At 31.5% G+C, this 24,357-nt stretch overlaps 2 protein-coding genes and 1 pseudogene across 7 annotated transcripts in view; 1 reads left to right on the top strand and 2 right to left on the bottom strand.

Moving 5' to 3' along the window:
* Window positions 1-16,624, bottom strand: part of LOC140059771 (potassium channel, subfamily K, member 16-like) — a 45,561-nt gene extending 28,937 nt beyond the window's left edge. The window contains exons 1-2 of one of the 3 annotated variants that reach the window (XM_072105670.1): window positions 15,859-16,624; window positions 7,950-8,329 (exon numbers count right to left, since the gene is read on the bottom strand). In XM_072105670.1, the coding sequence (XP_071961771.1) occupies window positions 7,950-8,280 (331 nt within the window). In that variant the 5' untranslated portion in view covers window positions 8,281-8,329; window positions 15,859-16,624. Of the gene's footprint in view, window positions 1-7,949; window positions 8,330-10,197; window positions 10,328-15,858 lie in introns of those variants that run through there. The other 2 variants (XM_072105668.1, XM_072105669.1) reach the window with 2 other exon arrangements.
* LOC140061382 (5S ribosomal RNA) lies at window positions 2,885-3,001 on the top strand (annotated as a pseudogene).
* Window positions 16,625-18,096: 1,472 nt separating the features above from the next.
* Window positions 18,097-24,357, bottom strand: part of LOC140060471 (uncharacterized) — a 28,784-nt gene continuing 22,523 nt past the window's right edge. For 3 of the 4 annotated variants that reach the window (XM_072106700.1, XM_072106703.1, XM_072106702.1), the window contains one exon: window positions 18,097-18,938. In XM_072106700.1, the coding sequence (XP_071962801.1) occupies window positions 18,846-18,938 (93 nt within the window). In that variant the 3' untranslated portion in view covers window positions 18,097-18,845. The remainder of the gene's footprint in view (window positions 18,939-24,357) is intronic. The other variant, XM_072106701.1, reaches the window with a different exon arrangement.

Genomic DNA, 24,357 nt, shown 5'->3' with positions numbered 1-24,357 from the left:
AAATCACAAGATATGTTATTCAGTTGTGGGGGGAGAGAAAGTACGGGGAAGGATGGCAGGCAATAGAAAAGAATCACAAATAATAAATAAGAGCATTTTTGCGAAAGTAAAAGAGGAATTTGGGGTGGAGTTCCAGGGACTACCCAAGCTAAGCAATTTGAGGCGTTAGTACACGCTCGCGAAGGGTATGGATGGTCCTATATAAACACCAAAACGGAAACAAAAGGGACTCAGAATGTTGCAAATACCTACCAAACGAGAGTAGATAATGGTTAATTAATTATGAAAACCCACATTTTATAGCAAAAATCATCCGAATTTATGTTATAAACAATGAATTTAGCAACAAAAACTTAATCCAAATGAGCGTATTTATGGCACGCCCTTAGTGCCTTTAATACGAGAACAATGAACAATCTTACTTTGATCGTTTTACATATAATTTTTTAGAAAAACATCATATCGACCGAAAACAAAGGTTATAAGAGCCTTTGATAATATATTAAATATGATTTTATTAAGCATAGAAATGTGTTATTATTTATGTTAGTACATAAATATACGAAACAATGTTTAATACTCATTATTCTATTAAAGGCACTATGTGCGTGCGATATTCTATGACTTGGATACTCTCGTTTGATTAAGTTTTTGTGGCTAAACTCGTCGTTTTTAACATAAATTCGGACGATTTTTGCTATAAAAGGTAGGGTTTCATAATTAATTAACAATTATCTACTCTCGTTTGGTAGGTATTGCAACATTCTAAGTCTCGTTTTTGTTTCCGTTTAGTTTTTTGTAGGACCGCGCTCGCGAAAGACAACAGTCGTTCACGTGGGAAGGGCCGTGTGTCATATCGCCTTTGTTGAGGAATTAGGCTAGATAAAAATTATCCTAGGCGATCGGGCGCTGCACGACCCTCCCCATGTTATTGAAGGCGCCATGAGAATTAATTTTATTACCGATGGTAAGTAGGCTTTACAAAAAACAAAACTTGTAGACCTGGAGACAACATTTTATTATGTTAACATGTTTAAGATGGCGATATCACACACGTGTGTACTACCGTGTACTGACGTCGATGTAAACAAACAGCCAACTTACTACTTCCGTCTGAGTGTATTGCATTTTGGGTAATGATGACGTTTTGCTCGACGACCACCCATAGATTTAACCGGTTATTTCGGAGCACAAATTGAGCAGAAACGCGGTCTTGTTATTGTTATCTATTTTTAATCTATTTTAAAATAACCGGTTAAAATGCGTTATGCAGCAGAAACAGACCCTCAGATAAGTTCACCTTGCAACAACCTGGTTTCAAATATTTTCTCTCTTTTAAACACAAGGGAGCAGTTAAAATAATAGATTTGACCCTAAAGGTGACTGGAAACAGGCACTTTCCATCAATCAATACAGTGTCCCTTTGGAAGACGAAATAAAAATCAGATAGTAGGAGTGGATTTCAGTTTTTTGTTTATTTTAAAACATACCACCACGCGTGTGTGAAGGTACGGTAGTTAAATTATACTGCAAATTAATAAAGATCAAATTAAATATACGTCATAAAGAATCAGAATATATTGTGGGGAATAGTATTATAAAATTACATAGGGAGATTTGATGATAAGACATTTTTCGAGTGAAATCCCGATAGCTGAGTTTTATTGAGTAAGCTTGCAGGAATAACTGTAGCTATCTTCCTGTGTCCCGTTAGGACCGAGATGTCTGCCCATGTTGCAAGCCGTAATGTCTTCTTTCTTGGGCCCACTCTATTACGGCAGTTTCAAAAGATGATTAAATTAAATAATGTATTAATAATTATTAGGATGGTATTCATTTGAATAAACGCCTCTCCAATAAAACATCACTTTGAATAATAAACCCCCCCCCCCCAACCCAACTATCTAATAAACGTCCATCCACATATTTATAATAACACAATTATACTATTTGTAGTAGAATTCACCGCACTGTTATCTACAATTTACCAAGCATTTGTTATTCTTTTTTACCACTTTTCATATCTACTGTATTAGAGGATTTCATTTGATTACAAATGTTACCATATTATTAAAACTAAAAATTTAACATAATATCCCTCGAATAAGCACCTCCCTCAAATGACCTCCGCCTCCCCAAAGGGCCCTACCAAACAATAAAAACTATACTTTAAAATTTTATTAATCATCTAAAACACTGTGAAAGTTTTACGAATGTCAAGCATTTTCAATAATGGTAACCGACAGAAAATGTATAAGGAGAACATTATCATTCCGAGAACCATCGTCTACACTTCCTAGAGGGGGAGTGAGCGAAGCGAGCTCACCCTCTAGTGTATATAATTTTGTTAAATGGGTCAGTGGTCTACTGTATATAAAGAAATGTTGTAGGTCATGTGCCTGAAAAAGAAAGTTAGGTGTGCAATTATTAACAAACCTTGCAAACACAGTTAACTTGCAATGATGATAATATATAGTTGAATAATTGCAAACCAATAAAGTCATATATCTCTGAAGATGCCAATTAAACCATATTTAATAGAAGACATACTGTAGACTGTTTGTCTTGCATTCTTTAATGATTCAGACACGAAGTAATTAGACTGATTTATGTTTACCCACTAGCGGGTAAACATTTACCTGAATATAATAATTCAACGTGATGATGTAACAATTAATGCGAGATATATTGAATAGTTAATCAAACTTCAAAGATCTAGCTAGTTTGTATGTCACAATGGAAAGTATTGGATGAACACACAATGACTGGCAGTAATTCATCATATAAATACAGTACCTGCTATTATAAGTCCTTGCACACAGAAATTACAGCAATATTGCAGTAAAAACAAGCCAGAGTTTATGGCTAAATATGGCCACTTTAATGTAACGGCTTTACCACGTTGAAACACCGGTTCTCGTCAGATCACCGAAGTTAAGCAACGTTGGGCCTGGTTAGAGCTTGGATGGGAGACCATCTGGGAATAGCGGGTGCTGTATACGGAGCTGGGGTCCCGTTAGGCATTTGAAATCAGCATTGCTGACTCTTATGGCAGCCCCTGCATCTAGTATCTGCCTCAGACCTCTGGTCAAGGTGGGCACTGGACGAGAGAAGCCCTTGATCAATGTTAGGACCAATCAAGGTGCTTTAAACAGTCCTGCCGATTTTAATCCGTTATACTATGCTACATCAACAGGCATATAGAGCAATTCCTTTCTCACAAATCAAAAACTGTGACAGTAATTAGGCCTACTGAAAGGAATGTGACTATATACTATAAGTCCAAAAGTTGTCTAACACCAGAGACATCACTTGGACAAATCATCTCAATACCACCATTTCACATCTCTCTGTATGAAAGGGGCTATTATTCAAGATCTAGTTTATGAACATAACAATTTCGAATTATTATTCAAAATATAAATTTTAATAAAACCCATTATAGATTGAAAATGCTAAGCCATTCACTATCATCTTTCATAGGCAAATACAAGAAAAACATAATATGAAGTACTTATACAAAGTGCATTACTATAGTTACACTACCAGTTCATCAATGTACAAATATTCACTTGCTTCTAATGCATTTTAATCTTACATGAAACATTTTTTTTGTTGACAAAGTAGATTACATTTTAGGATGACTATAACGAGTCATTTTACATTTTACTTTTAAAACAGTAAAAACATCTTTTGTAGATCGTTAAATAGTTTCATAAGCTTCTGTAATTCACCAAGCATCACTGTATGGTGTGTGGATTACAGTACACTACTAAAATGCTTGTGAATATTAATTAAAATCTTAATGAAATTTAATTGTTTTTTTTTCATACCATAAATGAATTCCTTTGGTTAATGAGCAACATTAAATAACCACAACAATTGATCAACTTGGAAGGCACATGTTAATAATCTTAAAAAGTAATCTACAGTAGAGTCTGTCACAAAAGAAAAACAACAGTATTTTTTATTATTTGAATTGCTGCCTTTGTCAGAGCAAAGTTGAATAGGAAAATGGAAGGCTTTCAAAGAATACAGTACATTCAGTTGTCTTGTATTAAATACAACTGCTGTTTTAAATTAAAACTTTTATTCATATAATCATTTGCACTTTCATTTTGAATAAATTTGGAGGCATTCTCACAAAAAGGAGGCACTCAGGATTTGGTTGCGAAGTAGACCTGCAGTTATAGATAGATTTTGATTATGATTATTCACCAGTCTACGGTACACCATCAAACAGAATTCTCAAAATGTTTACCAACAGCTGAGTGGGACTTCAACAGCACATGATACAAATCAATCAATTAAATTTTGAGGACACATGTTGTGCAATCAAGCTAAATTTTCAATAATCCTAAAATGTTCATTAATACAGTACTGTATGTGTCGGACTAGACTTGCTCCAAGTCTGTATTAATTTTACTGTCTTTGTTATGTCATTTTGCACGTCAGGGCTGCAAATTAACTTTTTTACTTGGTAGCACTATCAAATTTGTATGATGGCTCATAATAATTTTTGGTAGCATCACCAATTTTTTTAGTAGCACCTTTTCATCGACAACTAACCCCCTTCCCTCAAACCCCATCCGCGCAGATCCGTTTTTAGTTTAGTGGGGGGAGGGGGGGGGTGTATAAAAATGAAATACAGTACAACCTTAGGCTGGGGGTCAGGGGGGCCGCCAATGGCCCCGCTTTTGGAGGGGGGGGGGGGAGATTTTTGAGTAATTATAGGTTGTTTCAATCGATTTCTGAGCACATAAAAATTCAGCACTGAAGAATTCAATTAATTTGGGTTATGCACATTTAGGCACTGGTCCTGATGATGCGCCACTTATATTCACGCAAGATCTATTAATTATTATTTTTACGGTACAGAAAGAAATTACTGCTTCGCGTAACCTTTCGTAGCCTACGCGTAAATAGATCGTAGGTCATTGTTCGCTATTTCCTCCATGGCTAAACATATTCTGTAATTTCCAAAATATTGTTCGTTGCCATGCCTACGATTTTATGATAATATCTACGCGTCGATCGTACGGTGGTTCGTAGGGTTAGTAATTTGTAAACACCAATGTCATCGCCTTTAGTTAGGAGCATAAACAATGGAAACAAACATGTATTGTTGGCTAATTAAAATCCTAGACGTTAATTTTTGTAGCCGCCCTACACATCGGTTGTCCTAATTTGGCAGGACATCCGCCGACGAGACGAAATCGGGCCCGAGGCCCTCAGCTCACGCAGAGAGAGTTTCAGCGGCCTACATGATTCAATCCTACCTTGGTTTAGCGAATTATAAAAACAACACCTTGGCTAGGACACCAACAAAATACATGTAGAATAAATATATATTCCATGTTAAGATTTAACATAGGCCTTTGTAAATTATTATTACGACAAAAGACCCGACCAGAATTTGGAGGGGAAAAACGTGCGAACCGTGGGAACAGTTTAGAGCTGTATTACGTTTCATGTGACGCAAAATTCAGGTACACTGTTTTGTAGCCATCCCCCTCGTACCGAGAGTAAAAAAAACATGCGAGAGGTTTGGCGGTGGTGGTAAAACAGAGTATCGCGTTTCATGACATGTGACCAAAAAACTAGGTCTGTATTAATTACGGTCTTCTGTCGGCAGTCTTTTTGAGCGACCGATTGAACGTTCTGATACTATATTTAGAATGAATTGTTTACGATCTTTTTGTTTGCATGTTTCTGGATCGACTGGACGTTCGCTATATTATTTTTATTAGTTGGCATAGTTCATTGTGTTGGATCGTGTCTCTACGTTTACGTTGTGGGAAATTTATATTCGCCGTTGAGAGTAAAAAAACACACACGAATGAAATATTTACGAATAAAAACTATTATATTATATATTTCTTAGTAATGTACAAATTGGTCCTCCTCCGCCAGTCAAAAATAACACATTAAATAATAATTTTCCCACCTTGTTACTTACTAAGAGAGATTAAATTACACAGTGTTTGAAATAGGGAAAACACACCCGACTTCAATTTGAAACAACTCGCACAAGCAGACGATCTTGTCGCGCTATGCGCGACCTATTCTGTTTCTTTAGTCGCAAACAGAAAAATTAGGTCGCAAATGCGACCAAATACCCCTTAATTTGCAGCCCTGCGTCATCGTTTTGCTTTTTGTCTGAAAATACAGACTTGTGAAACACGTATAGAAATTGATTTGCAGACCGAAACATCCGATAAGAATGACGTAGGCTATCATATCGTATTTGGATATATGGGGCATTTTGTTTTAAAATAAAAAGATCGAGTACAGTACAGTGCTGAATGTACGATCGAGAATGAACAACTGATGAAATATTAAATCGTGTTGCCAAGTTGTTTTGCCAAATTGTCTAGGCCTCCTTCGTAGGCCAACTCAACTCGTACGTAGGCCTATGACCTGCCATAAAACGTCAATAAGGTACATACCACCACCGGCACACAACAGAGCTACACCACCACACAGACAGGACAGGCTAGGAGGATAGGGTCTGGGTGGGAATTAAATAATCTCCGCATAATAAATCCATTCAATGTTAGATTTGCGGAGAAGCTAGCCTATCATTATCAAGAAGAGTTTTCATGTTCTTGGAGAAAATCCCATCAAATGTTTACCAGACTACTAGGCATATAAAATCAATTCTAGCCTTCAGAAACTTTCATCAACGTACAAAAGTACACACGTGTGTACGTCTCCACACATTGTCTAAACGTAACATAGCGCATGCGTATCATCTTAGTTGTTGAGTCTTTGAAATTCTAAAATATGAATATTAAAACAGTGTACGAGTGAGTAGCCAATCGCATGCGGCTGAAACTAGTCAACTGGAAAATCTATGCACCAAGAATTCTTGGTGTCAAACCACGTGACTTGTGCATGTTTCCCCAGACAGAGTATCCAAACTCAAGTAATACGTATGAAATGCCATACAGTATGTGCAAAAATATTTATATTTTCACTAATATTAAGACAAAACTCCGTCTGGAGCCCAGACTAGTATCGGACAAGTACCACTTGGTATCAATTTCGATATTTTACTAACAGCAACTGTAAATACTGTGTGACAATAATATACATGAAAACTTTAATAATTTGATTATGTCCTATATTTCTCATTCAAAATAATGCCAACCCATCAAAAGACGCTTTTAAATTGCGCAAACATTCATTGAGTGAGGAGTATGATATACACACTGAAGAAAAGATACAGATCTCCATCAACATCAGCTTTTAAGATTCTGTGTTAAATGTTATAATTCTGTGTAAAGTATGAAGTTGACATGACCAGATTGAATCATGACATTTCCCAAAGGCAAAGTAAATAATGAAATTTCAATCTAATACAGTGATAAAGGATACGGTATGAAATAGATAGGCATTCTAAATTAATATATTTTGATTGTAACTACAGGATTAGAAATGCTGATATAATTAGGGTTTGGATTAGTATGCAAGAGAGACCAAATTTGACTTCTTAATCACTTATATGATAATAATAATATGATGACAGTGGATGGTGAACATTTTATGTGGAATTAAAAAAACTTAATTACAATGTTAAAAGCATAACATCGTTTCTATTGCATTTTATCTCTATTGTTTAAATGATTTCAATGAATAAGTTATTTTTAAAATGATTCATTATTTTTACACATAATTAGAATAGCATTTAAACTAACTTTTTTAAACAAAGTTTTTATTAAACATAAAAAGTAATTTATGTATATATACCTTGTTCCATTAAACCAAACTTGAAAGTAATATATAACTGATACATATAATTCAATAAAATCCATCATTGATTATTGACAATGACATGCAAACCAAAAAATAAACAATAAAATACAAACCAACAACACAGAAATGATGGAATAAAATTATTCAGCAATGGTAATATATGGTAAAACTTGAATTTGAATCAAACTCACCAATAGTTGTAACTACAGTTCCACTAAAGAATAGAGAACTTGTAAAATCCCACTTGGATGGGGATGTAGCATTTCCACGTGGATCCACACCGTTGCTTTGAATAACCATCAGAGAATCAATCAGTTCTTCTAATGCTTCCGAATCTAAACAAGTGTAATTGTTCAAAAAACTATGTTTGACAAGTCTTGCTATTTCTCTCTGCTCATCTTCGTTTTGTTTTTCTAACACATTAAAAATTAATCCACCAAGTAGAAGGTAACAGAAGAAAACCAACCACAAAATAAACAATTTGCGCCCTGTAACGCTTCCACTGTTGGTGTCTTCCTCCATTGTTGTAATGTATAAAAATTCTACATGCAGCTAATCATTAACCAATTGCCTGCAAAAAAACAAAAAAAATACATTTTTAAATTATTTGGTAAAAGTTCAATCATAGAAAGGTGATGCAATAATATAATATCTCTATGCAACATGAACAGTAGTTGAATTATATAAAGTAAACATAATAAATTTATAATGGCCGTATTTAAACTACTTGGCTTCATATAGCAGCATATCCAGTATTTCATCTATTGTAACAGCAAATCACACCGAAGTAGAATCTTGTCATTTGATTGGAGGATTATGGGTCACTTGCTATTCAATACATGTTATATTGAATTCTTAATTACATCACCGAGAGTGCAATGTCATTTGGCCTAGCCTCTCGTTAAAAGTAGGTGTGTAATGTAAAACAAATCATTATGGCATCCCCAGCATCTACAGTAGTGTCTGCATCAGATGTATTGGCCCATGCCTCTCCTGTGGTCAAGGTGTGCAATAGACGAGAGAAGCCCTTGATCAATGTTAGGACCAATCAAAGATGTGCTTTAAACAGTCCTGGCTTAGTTTCATCCACCATTCAGATGAATGTAACTCTAATTGACATTGTCGTTCACAACCGACATCGGCCTAAACTAAAACATCTCTATGATATAACATTCTGTAGTATTATCATGAAACTTTGAAATTGTTTTGCAATAATTCTTTTTTGCCATATTCACTTGTTTTACCTAAATCATGAGAAAACGCTAACAGTCTGATTTATAGTAGATACATTCAAATTTCTTCATTGATATCTTGTAACTATTAAGATGTACTACTGTTTATCACACTTGAGAGTTCCCATCAATTTGTTCTTTGTGTAGTTTAATCTATTTCCATATATCTATAGTTTCCATAGTAACTTATGTGCATTCTGTACCTATTCTACATGTTATTTACTGTACGTTTATGGTTTATATTATCAATCAATACACTAAGTACTTCATCTTTTCATTAATCAATACTTAGCCGATAACAACAAATTGTGTATAGGCTATTATAAGTGTGTAGTTCCAGTATAACAAAGGGTAATTATAAACACAGCACAAATTAGAAACATGATCTTTCTACTTCTTTGATCTTAAAAGGAAAGTTCCATACACAACTTTACACTTCTAAAACTGCTTTTAATTAATTAAATTCTAGTCTTGATGAAAGATTTCCGTAGTATTAAAATACAAAATGTCAGTGTCAATTTTAGAGCTGACAATGGTGAGAAATGAATTACAGGTAGTTGAGCCACAGCCCTTCTCATGGTGGCGAGGTGAACTTAGATGTCACCCCTGTATAACTGGAAAATGATATAAAAGTAATAATAAATGGCCATTACGACATTTCTATTTGTATGTAGCGCGCTAGAAATGATTATCATACTTTTTCTGCCGGTATACACACATGACTACTGTAACTGTGGGAAAATAAATTGTGCGTATGTTAGATGCCCGGTGTTCAGTGGAATAGCCGATCGGCACTTTAAAAAAAATGTTATACTTATGTACAGTATAAGGTTTCGCGCAAAAGCTTGATTTCATAAGGAACGTCATTAAACAATGCCTGATGGGATGGGTTTGGAAGCAAATGTCATGAAGCATACGTACAAAAAACAAATCATGTATGTACGTGTTGTGACATTTGCTCCCAAACCCTTCCCATCATGCATCACAGGGCCGTACGCAGGGGGGTGCATACGCACCCCGCCCCACCCAAAATAAATCTGTAGTGTATTATACATTATATTATGAAAATGGTCCAAAATATATTAATCCGCACCCACCCAAATAAAATCCTGCATACTGCCCTGCATCGTGCACGCTATTTGCAATTAACCTCATTGTTAATTCTTTTTGTAGGAAAAAACACTATCCTGTGAAAAATTAATTATACCTATCGCATTTATCTTCTCCATGGATAAAAAGCCGGCCTTCATTTTTTGAAAAACCTTGAAAAACAGGAAATCTAAATGTTAGTGTCGTTCAATAATATCAACATTAAGATATCAATTTTCATTTTTTATTAGAACTAATACTCAGGTGTGTTATACCCACACCAAAATCAATTGGCAAGGAAGGAAGTGCATTAAAAGTATATTTATACCAATTATATAATACCACACAATTAAAGCCTATCCTATTAATATTATTATTTATTTATGTACATAACAATATACTGTACATGAATAATCTTATGCTTTATGATATCAATTAACAACTAACACAATGATGTCCGCAAATATATAGCAAAATGAATTACCTTAACAACTAAATCTACATTATTGTTATACATTTATTATACTAGTGCATAATTCAACACTCTCATGAATAATTTCATGCTTTATATGATACATCAAAATTACGAATTGACTAACAAAAACTGTTAAGCATAACATTATAAAATGAATAATTTTATTTTTTGTTTATCACATAACATGTAATGGAATTATGTCTTTACCTATAAATCAAAACGTATTACAATGTTAAAAATAACAATGGAGAGGGATCTATACAGAACATTAAAAATGTTAATGTATTTTTAATTTAAATCTACATCAAACATGGAAGGATAAAAAACTAAGTTTACCAAAAAACACAAATTAATTTAAAAAATAATAATTCAAATGGAAACAAAACAGAGTGGGATAAACAGATGACAGGGGATGTGATTTTAATTAAAATTATAATGTACAGTATGCATCTAAAAAATTTGTGTAATATTGATTATAAAATGTATAATTAGTCTTACTAACTACTTACTACTAGCTTTATTATGCCAACTTTAATTTCAACATACTGAAAATTGTGCAGTATTTTACCTAAATCAATATTTACATACTTTGCATTTAATTTTTAGTTACTTTTCATGTTTCTATTGAATTTTCTAAATATTTTTATCTATCCCTGTGGCTCAAATACTTATTGTGTCCATTCATTTCAATATTTTAAATGCCCTGGGCCCCACTATTTCAAAATCCTGGTTCCGCCCCTAATGACAAATAATGCTTTTATACAGTTGTTGACATGGTGGCTTGGCTCGAAAGCAGATTGCTTGTAAGCAACTGAGATAACAACTCATCATTAAAATGTCATCTCTGTGTGAGAAAGTTGGCCATGAATATGATTGGCTGGCTCCGACAGTTGACTGATAATTGTAAATATTGTAGTTCACTATAATATCTCTATGTTGTACTGTATAGTAACATGGATTGGAAATACTGTACCATAGAGATAGCTCAATAAATAGCTAAATTTAATCATCATCAGGGTAGTCAGTCACCTACTGTATTCTCATAAAGCTGTAGCGAGTTCTTTAGATTGTGCACATGAGCCAGATATGTCATATAGTCATAGTCATAGTCATATATACTTTATTGTCCATTTAAAAAACAGAAATGTGATTTGAAAACTGGCAAAATACAAAAATGTAAAATACAATTTACAAAAACACACACAAAAAGTTAAGAGGCTAAAAATTGTTAAAATTAGATAAAAATTATTATTATTTAATTATATTATATGATTTATTATTATATTGCACTAACGATGATTTAAAGTTTATATAAAAGCATTAAAAATACATGCGTGAGCTATAAAAATAAACAAAAGCGGTTACATTTTACCTTTGTACTCTGGAGTTATATAAGTGTATAGCATTAGGTACAAACGAGCACCTAAACCGTTTTGTTTTGGTATTAAGTGCACGTAGTCTTATGCCAGAATTCATGAGAGCAAATTGTTTGTGAAGAGGATGTGTTTCATCATCAATGATACTTTTTACTTTTTTTAACACATTTTCTTTATACAAGGATTCAACATCAGGTAAGTGCTCTCCTACTAGTCTAATTGCTCTATTTCCTATTCGATTAAGTTTAATTTTATCTTTTTGCATTGTATTACCATAAAAACAAACATTACAAAAAACACATATTGATGTGTGTACCCTGGACCTCTGAACAAAACTTTCAACACTAATGAGAAGAACCTATACAGTACACAGCTTTATTGTAGGTTGTGGTGATTTTGCCTATAACCACTTGTTGGCCACTTGAATCGATTTGGAATTGACTGAAGATTTCTAAAGCTTCCATTGGATTCGTAGTAAAACCTTTTTAATCTCAATGGATTATTGAAGATACTTAAGTATCCATCAATAATGAAAACAAAATTTATGGTAATTTTAGTTTCCATGACACTAATTACATTAACAATAAATCAATTAGAATTTAATTGTCAAGATCTATTTAATAATAGAAGGTAGTCGACAAATAAGAAATAGACAATTAGGAAATATGTAGAGTTTATATACTGTACCCTAGGAAATTGAATTTTAGTCCAAGTAATAAGGTTAAGAAACACTAGTACTGTATATATAGCCTGTACACTCAACCTTTTAGGGCCTGTTGCAAAATATGGTAAAAATATACAATGCAATATATTGGTATCTGTAATGTATACAGTAAATTTTTAAGATCCATGATTTCTGCTGCCAAAAAATACACCAAATATACATTTATTATCAGAATTATTTTTTTTTTAAAAAGGTGCGTTCCCAATTACATGTCAATGTCTCAGTTAAATGTACACAAGGACTTAGATGGAAATAAGTTACACTGAAAATGTGACACTTTATCTAATTATCCTTGGTTCATTTTGTTCTGTTTCCATTGTTTGACACCTTCTGTTGTTTAGTACTTTTCTGGTGTAGTCTTTTGAATTTGATGTACTGTTTTTCGTCTATTTTATAATGTATTTTATGTATGAACCAAATAAATTCAACCAATCAATTACAAGTACAGTACCTCCGAATCTTTATTATTTTAAGGTTATACAGTACTGTATTATATATACTGTATCTATTTTATACTTTAATTTAGCATACCGTATAGGTAAACATATATATATATATATATCTATTTTATACTTTTATTTGATCAAACGCAATATGCATGGCCCCTTAAACAATCAAATTAACATTAGCCATGGTTATACTGTAGTATACCGTATATGTAAACATTGGCTGTTTACTGTATATTTATGAATGGAGATACAAGAGCAATGCTAACAGGTATTTATCATAAACAAATTGTTTAACAACTTTTGTTTGTGATAATGTCTATCTATTGAGAATTAGAGTACTTATTTCTCCATGATCTGTCAAAGAGGTACAAGGAGTGAAGTACAGTATTAACTGGTATTAACCATTTAATTTTGCAAGACGAGAAATGAAATATATTGGACATTTAAGACTAATACAGTACTTTAAGGACAACAAGTAATTAATACTACTGTATATACACTATATGTTTATACTGTGATCAATTACAATTGCATAAGTTAAACAGATTAATTGAATTTAAAACATAAAACAAAATAATTTTGCTGACTTTACCTGTCGCTACCACCAGCCAATAATTTTAATTAAACGATAATCAGTATGAATTGAAAGTATTCTTTTACATAATGTGTATATTTTTTTTTATTTTATTATGAGAACAATTTTATAACCAATTCAGATCTCAAGAATGTTTTGAATGGGAACATGGCTTCACAGCAGTCTTCTTCGAAGAACCTGTCTGTATAAAGAGCTTCCTGTCGTGGGTCACTCATGACAGACATGATCAATTTGACATCAGATGATGATGTCAATGATGTATCTTTCTTGTGTGGAAACAAAAACTTTCTTTTCATCACATCAACTACCAAAGTTATTTTGCATTCACAGAACTTAAAGTCGATATGTTCATTTTGTCAAACTGATTTGCACAGTATAAAGTTTTGAAATTCTAAATTAAAATAATTTTTTGATATGATAGGCTTCCTACATCCATCTGTAGACTATGACATCATTGCAAAGGTTTCTCCTTTGGTGGTTTTGTGGGTCATTTTGTCCCAGTTTGCTTCAAGCAGCAATGCAAGTTGAGAAATTGGTTTTTATACACAAATTCTAATAATTATTCCAAATTGCAATTTCCTATTGTCTGCCCAGCTCAATAGGTCACTGTGTATATCAGTCGCCATTTATGGAATGGATAATGGAAGAAAATCCTTGTAGTGCAAATCGTAACAAAGACACTAAGGACAAATATTCATCATGTTCTTTTTGGTCGTTATGTATGAATATGGCCAATAAAGAATGAAGTGTTAAAACAATTTTTTTTGTGATAACAATCATGTTTGGTTCCAGTTTGGTTACCAACATTATGTCTTCTAATTAATTATAAATGGTTAAAGATATATTTTCCCCCTGAAAAAATATTTTTTTAGATGTTTTTGTTTTTGAATATATCATTTTAATGTCACATAATAGTTGAAATAATAATAATAATCGAAAAAAAACCAAATTTATTTATGTGAAATAATTTAACTAAAAGAAAAAGTATTCAAATTGACTGGAATGAGTTTTTGGTTTAATTTAACTGTTTATTTTGTCTTTTTAAGTTTTTTTTCTACGGAAGTGATTAACTATATTAAAACTACGAAATGACCTAAGTGTTTTTTTCATTAATCTTCATTTCTCATGTGTTTGGCAATAAATAAGAAATCTGTGAGAATGAGAAAAAGCTGCTCCCAACCAAGAATCGAACACGGAACCTTCTGCTCAATATGTTGATGTATAATTATTAACTAGACTGGCATTTCGAGAGTGCATACCCTTCCGTCTACTCTGTACTGTAAAATTCTCCGGAAACATTTTTTTTATTTTAGTGTTTAATACTTCGTGTGATAAAGGCTAATTTCACTACAAAATTGCTAGTTTGGTGTAATGATTACATAACCAGCCTTTCGACTAACAATAGAACAGCGCCAACAAAAATAAAAGGGTGTGTGTATGAAAAGAAATAGGTTTTTAAAAAATTAGGTTTTTTGGACAAGTAGTTCTCGAGAAAATACAATTTAAGTTTACTTGTTACTTTAAGCGACTGCTCGCCGGCTTTTGCAAATTGTCTATCTTTTAACACTAGCAGGTCTGAAAATAACAGTAAAATTAATAAAAATTTAATTTTGGTAAAGATCTTGCGAAAACAAACAGACACATGCGTTCGACTACATATACCTCCTTGGCGTATTCATGTTCGAATTGTGCTTATTATCAAATTGCTGTTCCTTTCCTGAATTTGTAAAGTACAAGGACATTTGGATTCCTTTACTTTCTATAGTACCATGATAGTACTTATAGCATACTACTTTTAGCAATCTATGCAAAATCACTTTGAGTGAGTCAGTTACCAGGTTTTTTTAAAACTGTTGGTAAATTATTTTCACAGTGGATATTAATCTGATAATATTATTAATCCGATATTAGGATCGATCGCGATATTAATCTCAGGATTAGAAGTTAGTAGGCTAACCCACACCACCAACCTGTAACCAACAATGGTCTACCATCACCACCAGACACGACACTTATAGGCCCTACTTACGACTTTAGTTAGGGAATGCTTTCCTTTAGATAGGCTAGCTTAAACCTCTTTCCAATGACATAATTAAGCTATTTCTTGACCATTTCTATGATTAAATTCCGTTATCAGTAACTTGCTTTATTTGAACTTACCATAGTAAAACTGTCATGCCTGGTGTAGTGTATTTTCGTAAGTAATTGTCTAACTGTATGATCACAACTAACTCACCTCCTGTGTGCAATCGTCTGATCTGCCAAACTACAACTGTTGAATTGATACGCACGAATTGTTGGGTTGTTTCATGATACGCTACAGTGAGTTTATTCAAACTGGTAACTCAACGCGAATTCTAATTTACAGCAAATTGATCTTCAAGAACAAATTAAGAAATTATCCATGTATTTGGAAATGATAAATACGATATACAATCAATAAATCTATCATAATAGTTATAACAAAATTATTATTAACGATTATTGTACACCCTTAAAGTAAAATGGAAGAGTCTGATCATTTAAGACAAGTGATTCAGGCTTTTTAAACATTATTGAACATACATTTTTTTAAAGATATTTAAAATAAGCATGAAGAGGGTTTCTTAAAAACACTTCACGATAAGAAGGGGTAGGATGTCTGCATAAAATGAGGACTAATCAAACAGTAGGCCTATTCAGGATTTTCAAAGATAAGATAAGAGATAAATATAAATTTATTGAACACACGCTTCTGTATCAGCGGCACGCGTTTATAAGGCAATGTAAAAACAAAAAGAAAAGTATCAAAAATATTCATTTAAGTCTTAAATAAGAAGCGAATTATACAAGTAAAATGAAATAGTAAAAACAAGGTAATCTTACAGATTGAACAATACTTAACCTAGATGATGGAGTTAATGTTATCATCTATTTATTATTATCATTATTTTTGTAGTCAGTATTATTACAATTTTTAAGTTTAAAGCGAATATTATCATTATTATTATTAAAAAAATATATAATTTATAATCAATTTTATTATACTGTTCTTAATAAAATAAATGCAACTATTATATGATTATTTGTTCTTATTATATTTAATTTTAATAGTTATTGTAATTTAATTAAACGTGATACTATTTTTATTATACTATTTAGTGAGTACTGTATTATTTTATTTAGATTTAGGTTAGATTATATAATTTTGGAGAAAGACAAAATTAAAAAATAATAATATATATATTATTGAATTTGATAAATGGTAAAATATAAGTTAGTAGATAATATGGTGTGCGGTAAATATTTATATATTATATATTAAGTGTATAGTCTTTCTATGCAGCAGTTAAGTATTGTTAGTAATTAGTATAGTGATAATCTACAATTTCACCTATTCTCTCAAATGGAAATTCTAAATAAAGGTCATCAAGTAAAATATGATGTTGATATTCGATTGTACCACTTCTAAAATTTTCCCAAAATGTATCACAACCACAATACAATAAATCAATTTTTAGTAAGTTAAAATGTGTATCTCTTACATTTTTAAGGTTTGAACATTCAAGATAATTGCATCTAATTTTAAAATAACTTGTCTACACTTTCAAACTAGTTTTACAAAAATATACCCAAATATAGTGATATGCTTAAATATGGTATTGACATTATCATGTCCATATATGGGCACATCACATTTCTTTAAAGTTAGAAAATTAGAATAATAAACTATATCTGAATTGTGAATCTGTCACAATTGCTGTTATACTCTTTGGCTGTTGTCCATAGAACGTTGCATACACTTCTCAGGGCACAACTCATTCATGATGGTTATTGACGACAACACACAAACACATTACTTACAAACGTCATTGTGGGTATCAGTAGCCTGTCTACATCGCAAAAACAAAACAAAAAATATTTTTGCATTTGTGGAATGATCAAATTTTATATAATATGACATGTTGTGCACATGTTATATAAAATGTTATTTTGGGCATTGAAAATATGTTATTTTGACAAAAAAGTAAACATTTTCATTCCTGCAACAAAACCTTATCATAAACAAAAAAATCTTACAATATTATATCACAAATTGTTAGATGGGATTGTTATAATTGAGCATTTGAGACTGTGACTGTCATTGATATATAACATAATTTATTTATACAATTTGCATAATTTATATTCATAATATATATAACACATACCAACTTTTAAATAAAATATGTAAAACTGTTTACATTCATTATTATTATTATTTGCCACACATATATGATTTCATATTATTTGACTAAATTAAAGAGTGACTAATAGTAATAATTGTATAAAGAAAAATAAATAACACAATTATATCTTTATTTGGTTTAACAAGGTCATTTATTAATTTATAAATGAAAACGTAAACAATTTGGCACATAGTATATATGATTACATACAATTTAAAATACTTTTAAAAAGAAAAATAAATAACACAGTATACTTTTATTGGGTTTAACAGGGTCATTTATCAACCTGAACTTATAAATAAACTTACATTCATAAAAATATATGATTTAATAAATTAACTAATACAAAACTGAAAACTTAACAAAGCAATATATTTCTTTTATAAAGAAAAATAAATAACACAATACAGTAAACTTTATTTGGTATAACTGGGTCATTTATCAACTTGAACTTATAAATAAACTTACATTCATAAATATATGATTTCATAATTTAACTAATTAACTAATACAAAAACTGAACAAAGCAAAATATAGTTTTATTTGATTTAACAACGTCATTTATCAACTTGGAGCAACTATAAATAAAAAGTAAACATTTGTATAACAGTATCATTGATATTTAACATATTTATCAATTTATTCAATTTCTATAAATTACATTTACTGCATTTGGCACATATGATTGCATAAAATTTGACTTTTAAAGATTAGTAATATAAACTTTTATTTGGTTGATTTATTCAATTTCGATATTCAATTTAAACAATTTATATTCACTGAATTTAGCACATATTATGATTGCATATAATTTGACTTATTTTAAAGATTTAAATAATATAAACTTTTATTTGGTTAACAAAATCATTTATCAAGGTATCAACTTTAAAATTAAAAAAATGATGACTTTCCAACAATCTGTCATTTAATAGCATAAAGTTATTCCTCAGGTTCTGGAACATTCAACCAATCACATTCTGTTAAAGCTTGACTGAACCAATCATCATTTGTTAATGTCTCTGATGCCTGAAACTAACAAAAACATACATTTAAAGATGAATTGTCCTCCAAAAACATGAACAATGAAGATGAATAAAATCAGATTTTAAATAGGCCATTTCATATTTTTAATAAAGTTAATAAATCCAGCAGAAAAAAAATGTTTTCACTTATAAAAAGACAAAACAAAATGGTTAAATTCCACCACCGATAGGCTTTGGAAGCCAATTTTACTATTTTTTGCTTTAAATTACAGTTTTTTAGGTAAAAATTTTTCTTTTGGATCCAATTTTTGGTCAAATTAAATAACTATTATGGAACATCAAAATGGCATATTTAACAAAATCATAATTACGAATAATAATAATAAATAATAATAAATTAAGTTCAAATTTACCAGGTAATATTAAACTATAGCATTATTTTGCCTATAAAATTATATTATATAAGCATAATAAGAATTTTCTGCAGCAACCTTTTTGTCAAGTAAAAATATAATAATAATAATAATAATAATAATGTCTATGCAATCAGCTCTCAAAACACTCTATTATGCGCAACTGCTCTATATAGTTACAAAACTGAATATATTACTGTTATTGTGTAAATCATGGGGGAAATAATTTCTCATTACGGTAATAACCAACAATATAATAAATAAATAATATTATCATTAAGATACTGAGTTAATCTGCTGCTTACAGTGTCATGAATATTAATTTGGTAATTAAACACAGTAATTGTTAACACTGAAGGGTCTGCTACTTTAATTGCATGCACAAGGAAATGAATTACATGCGATAACACTATATTCAATAATTTGACAATGCGTAAGAGATCATTATGCATATTTTTTCTATTTCGACACTTGATATGGTCGTATTTCTTATTATGACCTATTGACAAAATTGTGTTAATGGCAGATATAGGGTTATGCTTGGGGCATGCACTATTTGACAGCTAAACTTATGATATCTATTTGTGACAGACCATAGTGTATGTCAGCGCTACCATCTTTAAAAATCCTGGATCCACCTTGTTGTGAAATGTATTTTTAAGTTTTTACTATTTTATCACAAATTAAGGGATATAAATGTCTTCTTTTCTTACATAACACTTAATAAGTAACTGTGACTATTAAGGCAATGTCAACTTGAGGTACAATTCGAATCTAGCCAAGAAAAACTCTGACAAACAGGCCTAAGTGTTACAGTGATTCATTTAAATGAAAAATGGAACACTAATTTAACAGAACAAACGTTTCAACAAATTTGTTTTTACTTTTGGCACATACAAATACTTTTAATTACTTTTCTAGTAATATAATCGAGCTGCATCATAGGTAGGAATATTGTAATGATGGTTACTTATATGACAGGAACCATTTATTTTGATGGATCAATAGGATGTTTATCCTTCCTAGAAAATTATGGATTGGAGATTGGGGCATGTGCAGTAGGCAGGGCTTACTGTGAATTGTGGATGGCAGATTGGACATGTGCAGTAGGCAGGGCTTACTGTGAATTGCTGTCCTGGTTCATAAAGAGATACTGTAGATTAAAAACAAGGCAGCAACCAGATTACTGTGGAGTTAAAGAATCACCAAATCATATGGCAACAATACACTCAGGTGTTCAGTGATATAAAACCTTTTAAAATCAAAATTTCCAATCTGCGTCAAGAAATTTTTGAGAGAAATATAAGCATACAGTACACTTGATGGCTAATTAACTGTTTATATTGAAAGTTAATAACTTATGTATTATAATTTCTTTGTTTAATTGAAAGTTATTTATTACAGTATGGTCAATTGAAATTCCAACGTAATTAAGTCAAGGTTGGTAACCACACACAAATATGACATTTCTTCTACATTAAATTGATATTTTATTACTGGTAGGCCTAAGTAATATGTGAGAGGCTGTCATTATTATTAAAGCACTCATGTATAATCTTTAAAGAGACAATATGATTAGAAGAGGCACTTTAGAAGATTATGAGAGCGAGACAGAGGATTTCTGCAATCACAAAATAATCATAATACTCTTTACTACTTAATGTTTTTCAATTTAAAAAAAAGAAGATATGAATGATGTGCTATTTGGTTTTAAATAATTATGTTTTTATTTTTCATTGAAAAATGTTTTCATCTGTTTTTTTAAAATTACATTATGTGTGACTCAAGCAGGTTTCAGAGCAGGGTTCTCGACAATAGATCATCTACAAGCAATAAACTAGCTAATTGAAAAGGCAAGTGAATACCAAGTCAAACTCTGTCTTGTGGACTACCAAAAGGAATTTGATTCTATTGAATATTTGGATATGTTTGAGGCGCTCCGAAAAATAAATTATGACGAAGGTTATGTCAGAATCATAGAAGATATCTACACTGATGCAATAGCCAGAATCCATATTGATAATAATATATCAAGAAAGGTTCATATACAGAGGGGGTACGACTAAGTGATACTCTGTCCCCAAAGATATTCACAGCAACCACCGAAGAAGTATTCAAAAAGGCTGAGCTTAAGGGAGGAAAAACTATTGATGGAGAAATGCTTACAGACCTCCGTTTTGCTGATGACGTGGCCTTGATTTCAACATCAGTTGCAGATATGAAAAACCAGCTCTCAAGTCTGTATAGATAGATTAATTCAATCGGACTAACTATCCACAAAGACAAAACAAAATACATGACTAACTTGACACACAGGAAGACATTGAAATAGAGGGCCGGAAACTAGAAAAAGTGAAAGATAAATATCTAGGACAAACACTGAAAATGGAATACACCACGAAGGAGGAAGTTCTGTTTAGAATAAAAGCAGGATGGATGAATTTTGTGTTACAGATATAATGGAGAAAGTAAGACAGTCAAAATGGAGATGGGCTGGGCATGTGGCAAGATTTCAAGATAATAGATGGACATACAGATTAACAGAATGGCAACCAAGGGTAGGAAAGAGGAAAAGAGGAAGACAGAAAAGAAGGTGGAGAGATGATCCAACAGCATACATTGGAATGGCTGCATGGACTAGGACAGCAAGAATTAGACAGAAATGGAAATGTTATGTATTTCAACATATGGATGAACTATGCCTAGATAGATAGATAGATGTGACTTAATCTAGCAATTGAAAGCATAAGTATAATTTTCAGTACTTCCAAACCAAATATCAAATAACTAGTCATTTTTAATTAAAATATTTATTTTTAATTAGATGTTTGCCCTACTCTGACGTATTTTGTACTTTATACTAAGTACATTTGAGAACTTAGTATAAAGTACAAATTACGTCAGAGTAGGGCAAAACATCTAATTACTCAACTCCCTGACACGCAAAACTACAATTACATATTTATTTTTGTTATATTTTTGTGTTAACGCAATAATTTATAATTTTTAGATTATAGAAGAATCCCAACAGAAATAACCTAATAAGCCTTTTGGGATATCCTCGAAAATCTTTTATAGAAGTTGTAATGTCAGAACTAGTGTTATGTAATTTTTATGAATTTCCAAATAAATTAAAATCAAATCATAAACTTGCAGTTTCACTATTTTAAAGACACATAAGTACAAGCAAACTTTTAGGCTGTACTGGGCTTGTTTTCAATGTGATGACACAATTGTTGTTTGCAACTGGCAAATTAGTAATGGCCTGGAGTATAGTGTGAGTAATTTCACTCCATTTGAAATTCAGTTGAGCCAGTACAGCACCATAGGTAACAAGTTTGAGGGCATTATTAGGACAATGGGAATTCTACCTTCAAAATGAAAGTCGACGCCACATCATCATTTTTTCGTTGCATTTGTATCAGACAGGCAACATGCATTCAAGCACTTCATTGGTCAAGCACTTACCAATGCAAATTTCTTCTCACAGCTAAGAGACAAGTGAAGGAAAGCGGATAGAGAAAAAAAGTTCAGACATGAACTATAGAAGACACAGGTGATTTTGGCAAGTCACAATTTGTGAAGGCATACTGTAGTTAACCTTTGAAATGAAGCAAAAAGCAACCTATTCCGAAGTAACAAAAGTGTTAGGCCAGAATCAGACTCATAGAATGAGTTGTTAAGCTAAGTTGACGATATCGGCAAGAATTCTAAGTTCACTAGCTTCATGGTTTTGTTGGTGGACAGAGAAGAGAGTGCTTTAATTGGCCACACTCACATGATATGACACTTAGGAGAGAAGCATGTAGTTGTTTCAACAGAGTATTTTACTTAACTTTTTAATCACGAAAAAATGTCTGATGTGATGACATAAAAAAAAAAGCTTGCGACTATGTAGAAACATTTGCTCATTGCTCAATGAAGTTAAAAGTTATTTTATTGTATGACACTTTGGGGTAACTTCAATGAAGGCTGTATCATTAACCATAGAGATACTAATTAACTCATTTAGAGTGTGGTGTATGTTAAAAATGTAGTATACTTTCCTTTTATGAATATTAGAGAAGCTCTGCGATGTCTTAATTAGAAAAATCAATGGCATGTTTAAAGAGTCAAAGTTGTAGCATACTGTAGATGGTGTAATGTGATCAGGGTTGTATAAACCTCCTTGGTCTGATACACTTATTTTTGTTTTGATAGTATGTTCTCTCTATGGATATTTATCTGAAATAAAGAATGAATTAATGAATAAACTATCTAAGAGTCCAAAGACAATGATCGTCCACATCGAGGAATAGCTATTAGCGTTATACAATTAATGAGTCTTGTTATGTTGTTATTGATGTTTCAGTTTCCAATTCTGAACATTACTCATGTGTTTAATTACTTATCTCTATAATAGGTATCAAGCAAATTGACATTTACATGTAGAAGGTTATTAGTTATAAGCATACATCATGGATATGGTACTTATGGTTATTGAATATTTTAATCAAATTCTGTCTATTATTTGGGATGTACGAAAAAAAAGGTTATAAACATGTTGAAGAACTCCTGCAATAGCAATTATAGTTAGAAATTAATTTATGAAATTATTAAAGCATGTTATAAGTGACACGCACGCAAGGTAGTAAAAAATAAGAGCAGTGTGCCTAGATAAAGAGGGCTTTCAAGGACAGACAGCATTCAAGATTATATAGAATGAAATTATTATCGACCAAATTTATGTTTTTAATCGGTATAGATATACAACAATAATACATCCAAAGGCAAATTACTGACAAAATGACAATGTTGGGGGTAACAATGAATGGAACTCAATGGATATATCAAAATTAGTTTTATACATTAATTTGATATTCTTAGTTATGTATTAAGGATCGAAATGTCCAAATAAAGAAATAAGAAATAATGGACAAAAGGTGCTCTAATTTTCAACGCTATGCATATTGTAAATTTGCATATTATATGTATAACAAAATGTTGGTGTAATTTCATACAACAATACAATAATGATAATAATAATAAATAAGACCCCCTGTTTGTTGGTATTTT

This window comes from Antedon mediterranea, chromosome 10 (assembly GCF_964355755.1).
Source record: "Antedon mediterranea chromosome 10, ecAntMedi1.1, whole genome shotgun sequence".
In the NCBI taxonomy this organism is placed as follows: Eukaryota; Metazoa; Echinodermata; class Crinoidea; order Comatulida; family Antedonidae; genus Antedon; species Antedon mediterranea.
Note: the sequence above shows the minus strand (reverse complement) of the source record. Positions and strands in the feature narration are given on the sequence as shown.